This window comes from Coenobita brevimanus, chromosome 87, assembly GCF_032717465.1.
Source record: "Coenobita brevimanus isolate Jiangsu-jjx chromosome 87, ASM3271746v2, whole genome shotgun sequence".
In the NCBI taxonomy this organism is placed as follows: domain Eukaryota; kingdom Metazoa; phylum Arthropoda; class Malacostraca; order Decapoda; family Coenobitidae; genus Coenobita; species Coenobita brevimanus.
The window spans coordinates 27,201,278-27,219,749 of record NC_137040.1 but is presented as its reverse complement, the minus strand read 5'-3'; the positions used below and the strand labels follow the sequence as shown (position 1 = coordinate 27,219,749).

General features: G+C 42.5%; 1 protein-coding gene across 3 annotated transcripts in view; it reads left to right on the top strand.

The window, feature by feature from the left end:
* The window catches only part of LOC145410985 (uncharacterized), a 46,914-nt gene extending 36,369 nt beyond the window's left edge, over positions 1 to 10,545 (top strand). For all 3 annotated transcript variants that reach the window (XM_080281043.1, XM_080281042.1, XM_080281044.1), the window contains 2 exons: positions 9,277 to 9,403; positions 9,749 to 10,545. In XM_080281043.1, coding sequence (XP_080137169.1) covers positions 9,277 to 9,403; positions 9,749 to 9,906 — 285 coding nt within the window. In that variant the 3' untranslated portion in view covers positions 9,907 to 10,545. The remainder of the gene's footprint in view (positions 1 to 9,276; positions 9,404 to 9,748) is intronic.
* Positions 10,546 to 18,472: the final 7,927 nt, after the last annotated feature.

Below are 18,472 nucleotides of genomic sequence, written 5' to 3'. Positions count from 1 at the left end.
ATAAACTTATCCTTCATTCTGCTCAGAATCTCCTGGATCTTCCAGATTGGGTTGGTCTGGGAAGGTACATCGTTGTTGGCGAAGTGCAGGTTTCCCATGATGTTCCGGAAGCGATCTCTGGCCATGTACTTACTGAAGGTGGGTGAGGGTAGTAAGGGGTCCATGGACTCATGCTTCTTTGAATGTGGGATGAGAAGCATGAGGGTGAAGAACACATACAGCTCCTACACTCCAAGCACGGTCCACTGTTACATCTTCACTGCACCTGCACCACTTGCAGCACGTTGTGATTCGTACCTGTTTGTCTCATCACATATGTGCTGCATGACTTCGTTATCGAGGAAGGCCAAAAGGAAGTCCACACACTCAGCATCCTTGTCAAGACTGAAGGCAGCCTGTATCCCTGAGGAACTCTCGTCGAAATGAAGATGTTCAGGGACGAAATCGGAACCTTCTGTCCACACGAAGGCGTCCAGGATTCCCTGTCATGGCGGTGTAGGGTGGGTGAGGGTGGAGGGTGGCTGTGAGGCAGACTGGGCTGTTTCAGGGTCACTCTCACTGACCCTAGGTTGCCGTGTAGCACTAGCAGCCCTTACTCTACTTGCTACTCTACTTTTACGTGTCAGGGATTTACCTCTTCCCCTACAGCCTGCCTTCACTATAGGTGCTGGTGGAGACTCCGACGACGAAGACTCAGGAGAAAATTCCACTGAAGATGAGGAAGAAATTAGTGAAGTGGGGCTGGGGGAGCGGGAAGGTGATTCACTTTGGAACTCATGGCGGGCTGGGTCACACAGGGCCATTGTTCCGGGGCTAACCCGCTGCCTTTTCACTCCCTTCCCAAATTCCTTCCCTTGCTGCACTAAGGGCTCCTTTCCCTTGGAGCTAGGGATAACTTGGGACACTGAAGCACTCATACTAGGAGTTTCTGTCACGATTTCCTCCCCAGGCTTATCACACGATTCACATGAAGGATCATAGTCACTGTCCATCATTATCATTGATAATTCTGCCAGTTCACATTCCACTGCTGAGTCACTTAGTCCTTTACTGCTTTCCACACAAGTTTTTCTAGGGGAAGAGGTCACAGGGCCCTTTGCAATGGGTGCAGAAGCAACAGAAATGGCAGGGTGCGAGTGCGACATAGTTTCACCTCAGAGGACGACAAGGAACTGAATGACGCAGTGTATATGGGCAGGCAAGGGTTGACAATGTCAATAGGGTAACAGCTGCTAATTTACAGGCTACAAAATGATTGGCAGGAAATCTCAACAATACATAAATAAATAGGTAGTTCCAGGTGAATGTACATATCACTTAGGCTTCTCCCTTCCTTTCTTATACATATAGGTAAGCCCTTAATTCACGCGAACTTTTTTCACGCGATTTCGGTTATCCATGAATTTTTCGTACAATAATTAAAACATAAAATTATAGTATTCAAATATATAATTTTAATATACAAGAGAAATAAATAAAATATAAAAATGCCTACCTGCTGCCCGTGTGCATACATATATGTATATGTGTGTGTGTGTGTGTGTGTGTGTGTGTGTGTGTGTGTGTGTGTCTGTGTCTGTGTGTGTGTGGGAGGTCGGTCTACCACGCACCCCACAGTCAGTTTGAATCTGACGGTCGAGCCATGCATGACTCGCGAATCGTTATTTGTGGCTTATATTTCTGCCTTCCAGTGATTGCTTGCCTTGTCTGCCAACATGGGGCTTAAGCATAGTGCTAGTGATGCATGTAGTAACACACCAAAACGGACTCGTAAAGTGATGTTGCTGACAGAGAAAGTTAAAGTGTTGGACAAACTTAAGGGAGGAATGTCGGCGACAATTCTCCGTCAGGACGATTCCCCATCATTTATTTACATACCAGTTTATTTAGCAAGTACAGTACACTAGTTTTTTACTTATATGAGTTATAAAATCTCCCTGAAAATTAGTTATTAAAGTATTAATTAATCAATAATAAGTATAATTATAGAATGACAGGGAATCATCCATGTTTTGATGGTGAATTGACTTCATGGTGAATTGTCTCTGAACCGTGTGTTTGGGGCGAGTCAGCCGTTCTTACAATAAAGAAGACAGAACGTAGCATACAGGAGTCAGTGAGGGCTAGTGCACCAGACTGTGCTAAAGTGTCTCCATCTACGCCTGTGAACTGGCTTGGAACCATATGTTTGGGGTGAGTGAGTCAACTGTTTGGACAATAAAGAAGGCAGAATGTAGCATATGGGAGGCAGTGAGGGTTTGTGCACCAGACTGCTGAAGTGTATACACCTACGCTTGTGCTTGTCAAGTTTCAGTGTTAAATTTCTTACATTTTTGTTGTTTTTCATACTTTATGCTAGTTTATAAGGTGTATGTAATGCATAAACAGTATTATTCAGATGTAATATACTTAGTAGACATGTGTAATTATGTGCACACAAGGGCAGAATGTATACGCGAATTTACCACATACGCGAAGGGTCTGGGAACGTAACCCTCGCGTGAATTAAGGGTTTACCTGTATATTTTTATTATGAGAATAGATTATATGGCATATTTCAAGGGGAAATTACCGGGGGACATTAGCGAACGTGAGGTGTTGTCAGGTGATAAATAGCCAATTCCAGGTGTATGGTACTATCACTTACCTTATTTTTTTTTTTTTGTATATATTATTTTGCATAAGAATAGGGCATAGGGCTTATTTCAATGGATGAAATCAGTGGAAAATTCCGGGAAAGATTTGCTTAGCGCAGCGCTGCCAGGCAGGCGAGAGGAGAGGGTAATGGAGGGGAGGGAGGGAGGGGAGTCAAGAATGGGAAAAAATGGCTAAATTGTCAACAATGGATGGGAGTACAGATGACATTAGCAGTGCTGACTATTGTTGTACACTGGCAGTACTGATAGATGATACAAGGCACCACTTGTAAGCCCGGGAGAATTCAAAATAACACAGAATCACAAAAGTGACGCCCCGCGGTATAATCCATTGCGCCCGAGCGTCACGAAAGTGACGCCCCGTGGTTAAGGGCTTAAAAGGCTCTACAGCTTTCTTATGTTTGTTTGTGTTTCTGTGTTTCTCAAGGTCGCACAATTTTGCAAAGTACACTTGCAAGTTTTACAAAATCCATGTCTGTCATCTCCAGGGACCTTGAGAAGCCAGTTTTTGTACTTTTCGTCTTTTAGCCACATCTTTCAAAATTTCTGTGAATGTTGTTACTTGCCCATTTTTAAGTAAATCCAAGCACTTCCTTCTGGGCTCGTAGTAGACTCACGACTGAGTGCATCGTGTGCACTGTGTAGGTCTAATATGTACTGAAGTTTTGTGAAGACCTGTCCTGTATGGACGCTGGTGCCACTTCTTGAATAAAGTTAAACAGCTTATTTCTATTACATTATGCTCATCACAGATCAATAACAAAAAATTGGTTGGCATTTTTTTTTTCTAAGTCATACCAGATGTACGTAGCACTACCATAAGTACCAAATCTCATACATGTATTTTAGTACCTAGCAAAATAAGCATAACCTGTGGCTTGGTCTATGCAAACCGCCAAGAGGGAGGGAGGATCAGGGGATACATCACGGGCAGATGCAACGTGCGCTGTGACTAAATCTGCCCACGTTTTGTCTTTTTTAACGTGTTTTGACCAGTTTTCTCGTGTAATGGCTAAGTATTCCATAATTTTTAGTTTCAGGCCATGTTTTCATTATCGTAGCAGCATAGTATGTTCTTTTAAGAAATGGTCAATTTCTCCACCCACGTAATATTTGTTAAAACCTTTACGACGGGCGCGTAGCACCCATCTAGCAGCAAACACTCATCCCTTTTCTGTCCAACTCTATAATGCAAGAGTTAACCGTTACTCCCAGTCCTTCATTTGTGCAACAGGTCAACTCTGGAACTGTCTCCCTCTGTCTGCATTTCCTGCTGCCTATGATCTCCAGTCTTTCAAATGCAGTGTGTCCAGGCATCTTGAAATGAATGGATCTTGAATTTGGCTCTCTATTGTATTTTGTTTTTTTCTTGGAGGGAACTGTTATTGTGGGCTCATGGCCTTTGGTTCCTTCTTCTTCGCATTAAAAAATAAAAAGTTTTCTTGTGTAATGGCTAAGCATTCCATAATTTTTGGCCTCAGGCCGTGTTTTCACTATCGTAGCAGCGTAGTATGTTCTTTTAAGTAATGGTCAATTTCTCCACCCGCGTAATATTTGTTAAAATCGCGTTTTGACCATTTCTTGGACGAAAAAAAAAAAGTCCGTGTTATGACTAGTTTCGCACTCTCTGATCGTGCATTGTGCTAGCAGTGACTGTATATATACATACATATATACACACACAGTACAGTATATATACAGGCACACCCTGGTTTAACAATGCAATTGGTTAAATAAAAACCCATTGCTAGGCGAGGTATTGTATTTTGGGGTAGATTTAACATGTAAAATACTGTGTAGGGATGCATTTTTGAGCCTTAGTTTCTCCCTCACCCCCAACCAAGTCCTTACCCCACCCAAATGAGTCCCCCCAAAAAAATTTATTGCCAATCTTAACAGCCTAACAGCTGTTTAAAAAGCTAACCTAAGCCTAAAACCAGTGCCCGTATTGCACGTACCCAGTCAAGGTCACAGGAGAATACGATCTCCGGCTCGTATCCAAAATCAGTAGAGAAGAAGCAGCAGCATTGTATACAATCCCACCATCAGACGGTCCTGGGACATTAAAATAAACATCTGTTATGCATAACAATGATGTATGAATGACGCAGAATCGTCCAAGGTGCGACATGTTGTGACGGAGAATTATTGATGTCTTGACAGGGAATGCGATCAATGATGCGATCAGGAAAGCCTTTTCAACCGCCCCCCCCCCCTTTTTTTTTTTTTTTAACTGTCCTGGTTGCAGAGCCCCTTTAGTCTTTTCTCTCTTATTTTCCAACATTTATTTAGACATCCCTTTGTATTTCCAAAGAGTTTTCCCTTGAACAACCCTAGTGTAAACACATAATTTACTGATTGATGATGTGATCAGGATAGCCTTTCAACATCCCCTCTTTAAATAATTTTAGCTACAGCTCTGGTTGCCGAGCCCCTTTTATTTTCTCCCATATTTTCCAACATTTATTTAGAAATTCCTTTGTATTTTCAAAGTGTTTTTCCTTGAACAGCCTGAATGTAAGCACATGATTTATTGATGTCAGAGTTTTCATTAGTCTATCTATCTATCTATTGCCAGACGCCTCAATCCCGTTTGGGGTGGCCACAAACAAATCGCCTCCAAGTCGCCCTGTCCCCCGCCATTTCACTGCCCTGCCCCCAACTCACACCCCCCTCTCTCATATACCTCTCCACCCCATCCCTCCATCTCATCCTCGGCCTCCCCCTCCCTCTTCCCCCCTCCACCTCACTCACATACACTCTCTTCGTCAGTCTTTCACCCTCCATCCTCTCCACATGGCCAAACCACCTCAGTGTGTTCCTCATAACGCTTCCTATCACATCCACATCCACACCCACACCACAACGCTCCTTTATATCCTCATTCGTCAGCCTGTCTCTCCACGTGACTCCACAGGCTCCTCTTAAATAACTCATTTCCACTGCTCTCACTCTTGACTTGTGTCCTTCCAACAATGTCCAAGCTTCACTTCCGTACGTTAGAGTTGGTATCACAATACTGTCATGTAGTAACTTTTTCACTTCCATGCTCACTTCCCTGTTTCTTATCACTGCTTTCAAGGAACCAGCAACCTTTCTTCCCTGCTGTACCCTTTCAAGCACTTCACCCTCCAAACCTCCATCCTTACTCATCTCACTACCCAAATACTTAAACGTACTCACATTTTCCAATTCCTCACCATCCAGCCTCGCTGTACATTCACTAACTTCACCTCTCTCAAAGACCATCACTTTACTCTTCCCTACATTCACCTTTAGGTTCCGTTTCTTACACACTCTCTCAAACTCATCCACCAAGCCTTGCAGCTCCCCTTCGTCTTCACTCAACAACACAGTATCATCTGCAAACAACAGTACAGGGAGTTTCCAAACACTATCCTCTCTCACCAGGGCCACTCCAACATCCACTACTCTACCTTGTACCTCTTTTATTACCCCATCCATGTACAGATTGAACAACCATGGAGACATGACACATCCCTGTTTCAACCCAACTTTCAAAGAGAAAAATTCACTCAGTTCACCATCCACACGCACTGCAGCCTTCGCACCATCGTACATACTCTTCACAGCATTCAACAACTTCCCATCTACTCCATATATTCTTAACACTTTCCACAATCCTTGTCTATCCACCCTGTCATATGCTTTCTCCAAATCCATGAAAGCCGCATACAACTTCTTTCCCTTCTCTAGAAACTTTTCCACTAGAGATCTAAGAATGAATATCTGATCTACACAACCTCTTCCCTTCCTAAAGCCTCCCTGTTCTTCTCCAACTAATTTCTCTGTTCTTTCTCTAACTCTGTCTATAAGTATCCTACCATACACTTTTCCTGTTATACTATTAGTGCATGAAATATTTACTCTCTGTTTTCATAATTATTAATATTTATTTAAAATTACTATTATGTATTCTGAGATAGGTTAGGTGACATTTAAGTGATCAAACACGAAATATTCTTTGTTGAGTCGCCTAGTTGTCCACACTGTCTTATACCTCACTGATGAGTGAGAATCTGTACTCCAAATGACAGCGTTCACTCCACCTGTGACTAAAACACATTAATCTAAGTCTAAAAACAGTTTATAAATCAACCTAAACTCAAAATTTAAGTCTAAATCATCATCCAAATAGGTAAAAAAATCAAAACCCATCGCAAAACTGGGGGTAGGCCTGTGACAGGTGCAGTAGGGTGGTGTTTCTACCCCCATCACTATTCTGGGGTATCGCATCTAGGGGTATCGTAAATCGGGGTTTGTATATATATATATATATATATATATATATATATATATATGTATATACGGCATATCTATTCCCAGACATCTTAACCCCTAAAGTACGCAATTTGCTCAGCAGGTCTGTCCCTCCAGCTGCAAAACAGGGTCGATTTTTCGACTTTCACCAAGGTAAAAATTTTTCTTCCACATTTCAAGAGACTGAATTTACACACCTGAAAATGTATGTTTCAGCCAGATTAACCAAATAGTTATCGCACAATCACCCATCAAAGATGCAAAAAAGTTACCAATCCCCCATGGGCGAAAATAGAAAATGTACAGAAAATGCATTATTTACGGTAAATAATTATATACACATAACTAATGTCAATGTGAAGTGTTCACTAGGCATGAAATGTCAGTCTGGTATACGCCTATAGCAACAAAACAAGCCAGGCGAAAAGTGGAGGTGGTGTGTGTGTGGCTGGAGGGGGAAGGAGGATGGAGGGATAGGGGAGAAGGGTTGCTGTGCACACACTGCTGTAGGGGGTATGTTGGGGTATGGTTGGTTGGGAGGGGACAATGTGGAGATGATGCAACGGGGCTGAGGGAGTTAAAGTGACAGTGGTGGTGGGGGGGTTCCTTCTCTCCCATCTTAGGGGGCCAATCATGCCATACCACTCGAGACACTCTAGCTTTCATTGGACTGAACCCATATACGTCACCAAAGGGGCGGAGTTACCCTCCCCCAGTTTTTTGTGTGTCTTTATCGATCATGCGGGATAGGCAGGCGTCAAATTACACAAAAGCACAATCGTGCCGCATAGGTCTTTAGGGGTTAATCTCATAAGGGGTGGCCACAAACGAATCGCCTCCATGTCGCCCTGTCCCCCGCCATTTCACTGCCATACTCCCAGCTCACACACCCCTCTCTCATGTACCTCTCCACTTCATCCCTCCAGCTCATCCTTGGCCTCCCCCTCCCTCTCCCCCCCCTTCCACCTCACTCACATACACTCTTCTCATCAGTGTCTTGCTCTCCATTCTCTCCACATGGCCAAACCACCCCGGTGTGTTTCTCCTAACATTTCCTATCACATCCACATCCACACCACAACGCTCCTTCACATCCTCATTCGTCAGTCTGTCTTTCCATGTGACTCCACATGTTCCTCTCAGATAACTCATTTCCACTGCTTTCACTCTTGACTTCTGTCCCTCCAACAAGGTCCAAGCTTCACTTCCATAAGTTAGAGTCGATATCACAATACTGTCATGTAGTAACTTTTTCACTTCCATGCACACTTCCCTGTTTTTTATCACTGCTTTCAGGGAACCAGCAACCTTTCTTCCCTGCTGTACCCTTTCAAGCACTTCACCCTGCAAACTTCCATCCTTACTCATCACACTACCCAAATATTTAAATGCCTCACATTTTCCATTTCCTCCTCATCCAGCCTCACTGTATATTCACTGACTTCGCTTCTCTCAAAGACCATAACTTTACTATTCCCAACATTCACCTTTAGATTCCGTTTCTTACACACTCTCCCAAACTCATCCACCAAGCCTTGCAGCTCCCCTTCGTTTTCACTTAACAATACAGTATCATCTGCACACAACAGTACAGGGAGTTTCCAAACACTGCCCTCTCTCAATAGGGTCACTTCAACATCCACTGCCCTACCTTGTATCTCTTTTATCACCCCATCCATATACAGATTGAACAACCATGGAGACATGACACATCCCTGTTTCAGTCCAACCTTCAAGTACAAAAATTCACTCAGTTCACTGTCCACACGCACTGCAGCCTTAGCACCCTCATACGTACTCTTCACAGCATTCAACAAGTTCCCATTTACTCCATATATTCTTAATATTTTCCACAATCCTTGTTTACCCACCCTGTCATATGCTTTCTCCAGATCCATGAAGGCTGCATACAACTTCTTTCCCTTCTCTAGAAACTTTTCCACTAAAGATCTGAGAATGAATATAATGATCTACACAACCTCTTCCCTTTCTAAAACCTCCCTGTTCTTCTCCAACTAATTCCTCTGTCATTTTCCTAATTCTGTCAATAAGTATCCTTCCATATACTTTTCCTGTTACACTAAGAAGACAAATGCCCCTATGATTACCAAACACACACACACACACACACACACACACACACACACACACACACACACACACACACACACACACACACACACACACACACACACACACACACACACACACACACACACACACACACACACACACACACACACACACACACACACACACTATACAGTCTCTCTCTCTCTGTTTACCATTCAGGCCCTCAGAATCCTGATTCTGCCTCACAGATGACCTTTCTCCTCAGGATAAATTCATCAACAGTGGACTGTGGTCACTTTCTCGCCACCCAAACTATTTTGGAGAGATCCTTCTGTGGTTTGGTCTCTACATAAGTGCTTCATCAGCCTTCACTGGATGGGAGTACCTGTCTGGTTAGTTGTTTGATTTTAGAGTATGATGATGATGATGTTGGTGTGGCAGTGCTGTGTTGGGTATGGTGATGAAATGATGTGATAATTATACTCTTTTCATTCTAACTTTGCCCAAAAATTGCCATTTTTCCATCTTGAATGCTTAGTTGTAGCAATATTTTACTATTAGAATATGATGCTGGTCATGAAGAAGTGGTATGGAAGGAAGTAGACCCATACCATTATCTTAATCTGCCAACTAGCTAAGTGCCACAAAAGGGCAGTTACATGGACCAAGTTATGGTAAAACGAACTATCGCTATGATCATGATAATAGTAATGATGGTACATCTTTTTCATTTTCAGTGATGTGTCCAGTATTAGACTACCTCTTAATCACCAGAGTGTCTGGGATCCCCATGCTGGAGAAATACGGGCACAAGAAATGGGGCACATCTCCTCAGTACCAGCAATATGTTGCAAACACACCCATCCTTGTACCCTTTATAGGAAAATCACACTAGTTATTACTGTTTCTGTGTGATATTTTTTCCTGTGCTTTTAATGAGACAACCCCCATAACATACTATAAATGCTGTACTCTTTATAGGCAAATCAGTCTAGTTATTATTGTTTCTATACAGTTGTTTTTTTTCCCATTCTTTTAACGAGGCCACCCTCATAACTTAAATGCTGTGTTGATGGTACAGGAATGTTGATGGCTTAGCCTCAGGCACCTACATCTCAAAGGGGGTAATATGAAATTGGCTGTTATCATTTCTAATGAATTTTTTATCAAGAGAAGTAGGCTAGTCATTTACCCTCAAATGTACTATGAGATTGACCGTTACGATTTCTAGCAGGTTTTATGATCATATACAGTAATATCATAAAAGGATGTAGACAGGCCATCTACCCTCATATAAACTTGCCTATAGTATCCTAGCCTCAGACTCTTGCAAGAGGGGAACAAGTCAAGAGTGAGAGCAGTGGAAATGAGTTACTTGAGAGGAGCATGTGGAGTGACGTGGAGGGACAGGTTGACGAATGAAGAAGTGAAGGAACGTTGTGGGGTAGATGTGGATGTGGTTGAAAAGATTAGGAGAAATACACTGAGGTGGTTTGGACATGTGGAGAGAATGGGGAATGAAAGACTGACTAAGAGGGTGTATGTAGGTGAGGTGGAGGGAGGGAGAGGGAGGGGTAGACCGATGATGAGGTGGAGGGATGGAGTTGAGAGGTATATGAGGGAGAGGGGGATGAGTTGGGGGGAGGGGAGTCAAATGGTGGGTGACAGAGTGACTTGGAGGCGTTTTGTCTGCGGCCACCCTTTGCGGGATTAGGGCGTTGGGCTATAGATAGATAGATAGATAGGTATCGGATTGGCTGTCACCATTTATTTGTCATCATAGCATTTTTTTTTTTTTTTTTTTTTTTTTTTGAGGTTCACCTTTGCTTATGGTGTGCTAGGTGGTCTAGTTTGTTAAGGTGCTAACTGTATGTGGCCAACTAGGGTATGATTACAGCGAGTGATTGGAGTCTGTTGTGAACGTAATCCCAGTAAGGGGTGACCAAACAGTCACTCTCACCTTAGATGTCTGGTTTGAATAACCTAGCCCCAGGCCCCTATGCTCTTAATGGGGTAATAAACAAGTGGATGATGGATGAATACACCGACTTAAGAGAAATCATATACAGGTACATTAAGTCACTATTATAAGTTGGTGATGTGTTTCAAAGTACAGTACCCTCGCGTCCAACACGGTAATATTGTCATGCATGGGTCCCGTGTTGGACCAAAAACGTGTTGGACATACAATAGAGCTTATGGGGAAAAATGAATTATGTCAGCAACCCTAGGAAGAGTCACCCTAACTACCTACCACATACCTATACATATACTGGTACTATTGTAATTATAATAAATGGTACTGTGCTATGAATGATAACTAACCTTTTAGCATAGTGTTGGTGGGCTTGCCGGGAATGGAAGGTGGTATCCAAGGCTGCAGGTAGTCCTACTGGGTCCCCGGAGGATGGCTGCTGGTGTCACTAGCGGGTAATGGCTGCTGCTCCTCATAAATCCTTCGAAATCACACTCAGAATCACTATCTTCGTCCACAGCCATGGAAGGTCCTGCTTCTGCCTCTCCTAGCACTCTGTAAGCCTTCACTGCTGCCAGGGTCTTGTCTTGGTTTTTTATTATGGTCCTCACGTTGGCTTCATTCATGTCGTAGGCCTTGGCAATGTCAACTTTCCTCTCCCCTTTCTTCTCCTCTCGATGCTTTCTAGCTTGGTGGCCTGAGGGAGGTGCCGATGCTTCTTGGGGTTCCCGGAAGGCTTCCTAGGCATCGTGAGCAGGGTAAAATGCAGTAACAAGGGCAGAAAATGCAGCAAGAAAAAAAGCACCTTCCAATGCGAATTATGCAACTGAGTGGCGCTGTGGCGGGAGAAATTTAAAAAACATCATGTGACAGCAGAAGCGTTTTTAATTGGGCGGCATCACAATCACGTCGCGATAGCGGGCGGGGAAGGCTACTTGATCAGAAGTTTTCATTGGCTATCATCATCATGGGAATGTCCAGTATTACCGTGTTGGACCGGGGGTGATCGTGCTAGAGGTGAACTCTGCGGATTTCGCCCACTTCTCGGAGCTCTGTGCGTGTTATGCTAACACACTCGTGTTGCAGTAATTAAATCATATTAAATAATACCAATTATTTGCTCTCCGTGCTGGACGTGAATCGTGCTGGACTAACGCGTGTTGGACTGGAGGGTACTGTATTATAACTTTTTCCATACAATTCGTATAGTAAATCAGGGGATATCAGCAAATCAGCTTTTAATTATCACTGCAACTATAGAAGTCAATATTTCTGCAATTTACAAAGGAATTAACTGAACAGGAGAATATTAAAAATGCAAGTGCATACAGTATGTGTGGATGGTTATCACTGTGAGGTGGAGTTAAGCCTCGTACACGCCAAGATACAAAGTCGCACAACATTGTCTCTGGACTGTCTCGCATCTGTCTCAGAAAAATCTAAATTTGTCTCGCAATAGTCGCTAGACACTGTCTCTGGGTCACATACACACCGAGATACTTTATTCAGCAAAAGTCACGCGACAATGTCACTAGACTGTTGCGTGACTGTCTCAGGAAAGTCTAAATCTGTCGCTGGACAGTCCAGCGACAAGATACAAGTTGCTCGGTGCGGAGGGGTAACAGTTGTACCATACATTGAATAATTATATGTATATAGTTCTGTCCTAAATAATTATAGAGTATATTTATATACTCTAATTTTGCATAAAAGTTATACATCATTGTTGAAAGATAATACTGTATGTATACGGGTCTGTCCTAATAATAATTATGGTATATTTACACGTTTTACATACATCATTGAAAAATTATGGGTACGTATATGGTTCAGTCATGACAGTTATTAGCTTTAGTGATTCCACTGTTGGTTTTGGCAGTTATTCACACACACACACACACACACACACACACACACACACACACACACACACACACACACACACACACACACACACACACAGGTCGTTGACAGAGGCGGAGCTCTTCCTGGATCGTGGGGAAATAATCGCTGAATCAGTGACGAAAAGACCAACCTATTTGTGATTATGTTAATGAGTGTGTGAGTGGTGGTCCTGTCGGACAGTAGTTAAAAAAATTGCGGTTTCGGTCATAAAAACAACAAGATATAATGAAAATAGAAAGTCTCCATATGGTTGATTCATGGCGGAAAGGGACGGTGCAATGTTTACAAATGGCGAAAGAGAGTTCGAGGGTTTCTCTGAAGAGGACGTGGGAAATGGAAGTATTAAGCTGAACCAAACAAGAATAGCAGGTGCAGAGAAAACAGCGGAGGGGAATGTCCAGGAAATAAAAAAAGATATGGGCAGTAATTAAAGAGCTACAGGAACGGACCATAGAGCAGGAAAACGAGATCAAAAGTCTGCGAAATAAACTGGAAAAAATTTGTACACGTAGTGATGAACAAGAAAGAGAAGTTACTGAATTAAAAGTGAGCAATGAATCAGCCTCAAGTGAAATAAAACAGCTTAAGAGGGAGAATAAGAGGTTGGAAGAAGAAAGAGACAGGATGAAAAGCAAACCAGATGAGTAAAAATCCAAATCAAGAATACAGGACGAGCACATTAAAGAAATCAAGGAGCAACATAAGGGATGGGAGAAAATTCAGGAAGAGGGAAATGTAAATTTGAAAGAGATTATAGAACAACAAAGCAAGGCAAAGGTGGAGAGGGAAGTTGTTAGGGTGCTGAGAAGTAAAGAATCTTTAGTTAGGAATGTAGCAGATAAGAAAAAATGTATAATAATTTCAGGAGTTAAAGAAAAACATATGACAATAAGATCAGAAAGAGAAAGAGAAGAACTGAGTAAGGTTAAAGAAATAATATCAGTAGTCATGGAGGAAAACAATGAAGCTCAAGAAGAGACTGAAGAGGTGTTTAGGTTAGGAAAGTACGAGGAAGGAGGGGCAAGACCATTGAAGGTAAAGTTTAAGTCTCAGGCAGCAGTAACTGAAATTATCAGTAAAACATGGAAATTATCAGAGAAGCAAGGGTTAAAAAATGTTTGGATAAGGAGAGATGCAAATGAGGAAGAAAAAGCTAAAATAAAGGAGTTAGTAAAGAAAGCAAAGATAAAAAAATGATCAGAGAATGGAGGAAGAGAAGACTGTTTTATTGGAGGGTCATGAATCAGAAATTAAGGAAGTGGTACCGGCAGAGAGAAGGAGAAAAGAAGGTATAAAAAAACATAAAAAATAATTGGAAGGTGGCATATACTAATGTTGATGGTGTAATATTGGCAAGGCTAGAAATCAACGATTTTTTGAGGGTACATGAACTTGTTGTTATGTGCTTTGTAGAGACCAAATTAAGAGAAGATATTGATGTTCATATGGAAGATGGTAAGTACAAACTGTGGAGAAGAGACAGAAAAGAAAAAACAAGAGGAGGAGTGATGATAGCAGTGAAGAATAACATGAATGTAGATACCGTGGAAATGGGAGAAGGCAGGGCTGAAGTGATAAATATGAAATTAGAAACTGGAGAGAATAGCAAGAGAGATATGGCAGTAGTTTATATTCCCTCTAAGACAAGAGCATGGAGTGATGATGAATACCAGGAAATGTTGTCAGACATACCGGTAGCTAGTTATTTACAGAAAATGATTGAGAAAAGCAACAACATCATTTTAATGGGTGACTTCAATTGTAAAGAGATGAACTGGGAGGAATGGGACTCAGGAGGCAGCGAAGAGTCGTGGGGCACTACATTATTAAATATAACCATGAACAATGTGATAACGCAATGGGTCAAAGAAGTGACACGGTTCCGAGGTGAGGACACACCAGCAAGACTAGACTTACTGTTTACCAAAGAACCCGATGTAATAGAATCATTGGAATATCTGTGTCCTATTGAAAAAAGTGATTATGTGGTTAATGAGTTCCAGATGATAACAGGGAATGTGGAGCCAAGAGACGAACTTTATAGGCAGTTTAAGAAAATTTTTCAAAAATGCAGATTGGAGAAAATTCAGAGAATCAAGAGAGATACAGAAGAAGTGGGATATTTTTCTAGGCTTCTATAATTCTGGAGTGGAAAAATTTGTGCTAAGAGTAAGGGGGGAAAGAAAACAGGAAAAACGAGTGGTTTAATAGAAAGTGTATGATAGCAAAAAAAGAGATACACGGCGTGGAATAATTGGAGAAAGAGAGGTAACAACAGAACAAAGGAGGAATATAAAAGAACCAGAAATGAATACACAAGAATACGTAGAGAAGAAGAAAGGAATTTTGAAAAAGGTATAACAGACAAATGTAAGGATGAACCCAAACTTTTATAGATTTGTCAATGGCAAATTGAAACGAAAGGAAGGAATCACCAAACTGAAAGCAGAAGGAGAGGTCTATAAAGATGCAGCAATGCAAGCAGAAATAATGAACAAATGTTTCCAATCAGTTTTCACAAATGAAAAGGAGTTTGTGGAAGGGGAGCGAGTGACTAGAAATGTAGTGATAAAAGACATAAAAGTGGAAGTACAGGAGGTGTATAAATTACTGGAAACTCAAGATGTAACGAAAGCCCCTGGACCAGGTGGAATCTCTAATTGGGTACTGAAGGAATGCAGAAAACAACTGGCGGATAAGATTCACAGTTTAATTGTGTATTCTCTGGAAGAGGGGAGAGTGCCTCAAGAATGGAAGAGGGCAAATGTGGTACCAATTTATAAGGGAGGAAAGAGAGAAGAACCCCTGAATTATAGACCAGTGTCCCTAACCAGCATGGTCACAAAATTGTGCAAAAGAATTCTGAAAGATAGATGGATAAAATATCTGTAAGAGATGAATATTTTGGCTGATAGTCAGTTTGGATTAAGAAGTGGAAGGTCATGTGTTTCAAACTTGTTGAGTTTTTACTCAAGAGCAATTGATGTGCTACAGGAGAGAGATGGTTGGGTGGTATGTGTGTATTTAGATTTGGAGAAGGCCTTCGACAAGGTACGGTACCTCATAAGAGACTTCTGTAATGTGGAAACTAGAGCATATAGGAGGACTGAAGGGGAACCTCTTGGAATGGATGAGAGACTTATTGAGAGACAGATAAATGAGGACAGTTATAAAGGATAGGATGTCTGGATGGAGAAAAGTAACAAGTGGAGTCCCACAGGGCCCGGTGTTGACGCCAGTAATGTTCCTGATTTATGTAAATGATATGGGGGTAGGGGGGTTTCAAGAATACTCCCCCAGTATCCCTGCTTGTCGTACGAGGCGACTAAAAGGGTTGGTGGTGGGTTAGTGCCCCACCCCGTAAAAAGAACTAACTAAAAAAGCAAATAAAGCGCCTCGGACCCGGACGGACCATACGTTGACGACTAAGGAACGGACAAAGGACATTCTGAGGGTAGGAACGTGGAATGTGAGAGGAGTGAATGATGAAGTGAAAGAGAGAGAGATTGTCCAGGTGCTTGAGGATGCAAAAGTGGATATATGTGGATTGACTGAAACTAAATGGAAAGGTGAAAGGGTGAGAGAATGGGAATACAGTGTAGGTATATGTGCGGGAGTCAGTGAGAATGAGAGGGCAAGAGAGGGAGTATGTCTGATGATAAGCAAGAAGTGGAAGGAGAATATAAGAGAGTATGGAACAGTGGGTGCAAGGATTGTATGGGTGAGGATGAAAGTAGGTATACAAGCATGGGCGACTGTATGTGTGTATGCTCCAACCGAGGATCGGGTGGCAAGAGTGAAAGATGAGTTTTGGGCGAGAGTAGAAGCATGTATGGACAAGTTTGAGAGGAGCGAGAGAGTGCTGTTGATTGGAGACATGAATGGCAAAGTTGGGAATGTACGAGTGGATGGAGTGGTTGGTCAGTGGGGTGTGCCAGCTGAAGTAGATGGGAATGGTAGTGCTTTGGTGGACATCTGTGCTGGTAAGGGGTTGGCAATAGCCAACACCTACTTTCGTCATAAGATGATCCACCGGTATACATGGAGAGTAATGAGGAGGATGGATGGTGAACTTGTTGAACGAAAGGCAATGATGGACTACGTGTGTGTGGATGAGCGAATGAGAAGACAAGTGTTGGATGCAAGGGTGTGGAGAGGGTGGGGAAATGGAGTCTTGGACCATCACTTAGTGATGGCCAAGGTTGAGCTGCAACGAAAGTGGTTGAGGAGACGAAGGGGAAGACAGGAGGAAGCAGCTCCTGTGAGAAGAGTGGAGAAATTGCAAGATAGTGAGAAAAGGACAGAGTATAAGAGCATAGTGGAAGAAAGATTGGGAAGGTATGAGCTAGAGCAGATGGAAGGGGTGGAAGACGTAAGTAAGATATTCACGGAAGAGATTAGCGCAGCGTGTGAGGCGGTTTGTGGAGTGAGGAGGAGATGCAAGGGTGTGCAAGGGACAACATGGTGGAATGATGAGATGAAACGAGCTGTGGAACAAAAGAAGAAGGCATATGGTGAATGGTTGGCGAGCAGAAGTAGGGGAGAAGATGAGAGAAAGAAGAGAGAGGTATATGTGAGCAGGAGAAGGGAGGTTAAGAGACTGGTGAAGGAGAGTAAGAAGAAAGTGGATGATGAGTTTGGGAGGAATCTGAGTGTGAAATGGAGGGAGAGTAAGAAATTGTTTTGGAAGGAGGTAAAGAAAGTAAGGCAGTGTGAAAGGGGAAATAGTAGGGGAGTGAAAGATAGGAATAATAGATTGTTGGTGGAGAAGAGAGAGAAATTGAGGAGATGGAAGGAGCACTTTGAGGATTTGTTGAATGTAGAGAGTGAGAGCAGTGTGAGTATAAGTGGTTGGGGAATGGCTGGGAGAAGAAGAGATGAGAGGAGGGAGGAAGAGATCAGTAGGTCGGAAGTAGTGGAAGCGATGAAGAAGATTAAGCTGGGAAAGGCCCCAGGAATTGATGGAGTGTGTGGTGAAATGCTTAGGTATGGGGGTGAGATTGTTGTGGAGTGGATATGGAAGTTGTGTAGATTGGCTTGGGAAAAGGGAAGGGTTCCAGAGGACTGGAAATCAGGTATAATTGTTTCTCTGTACAAAGGAAAAGGGGAGAGAGAAGTATGTGGTAACCATAGGGGTACCAGGTATTTGCCTTCTTAGTGTGACTGGTAAAATATATGGTAGAATACTCATTGATAGGGTTAGGCATATGACAGAGGAGCTAGTTGGAGAAGAACAAGGGGGATTTAGGAAGGGAAAAGGGTGTGTAGATCAGATATTTGTTCTCAGATGTTTAGTGGAGAAGTATCTAGAGAAGGGAAGGAAAGTGTATACTGCCTTCATGGACTTGGAGAAAGCTTATGACAGAATAGATAGGCAAGGTATGTGGAAGGTATTAAGAATATATGGGGTGGAGGGGAAATTGTTGAGTGCTGTGAAGAGTATGTACGAGGGAGCTAGGGTTACGGTGCGAGTGGATGGTGAGCTGAGTGAGTTCTTTGATCTCAATGTGGGACTGAAACAGGGGTGTGTGATGTCTCCATGGCTGTTTAATATATATATGGATGGGGTTGTAAAGGAAGT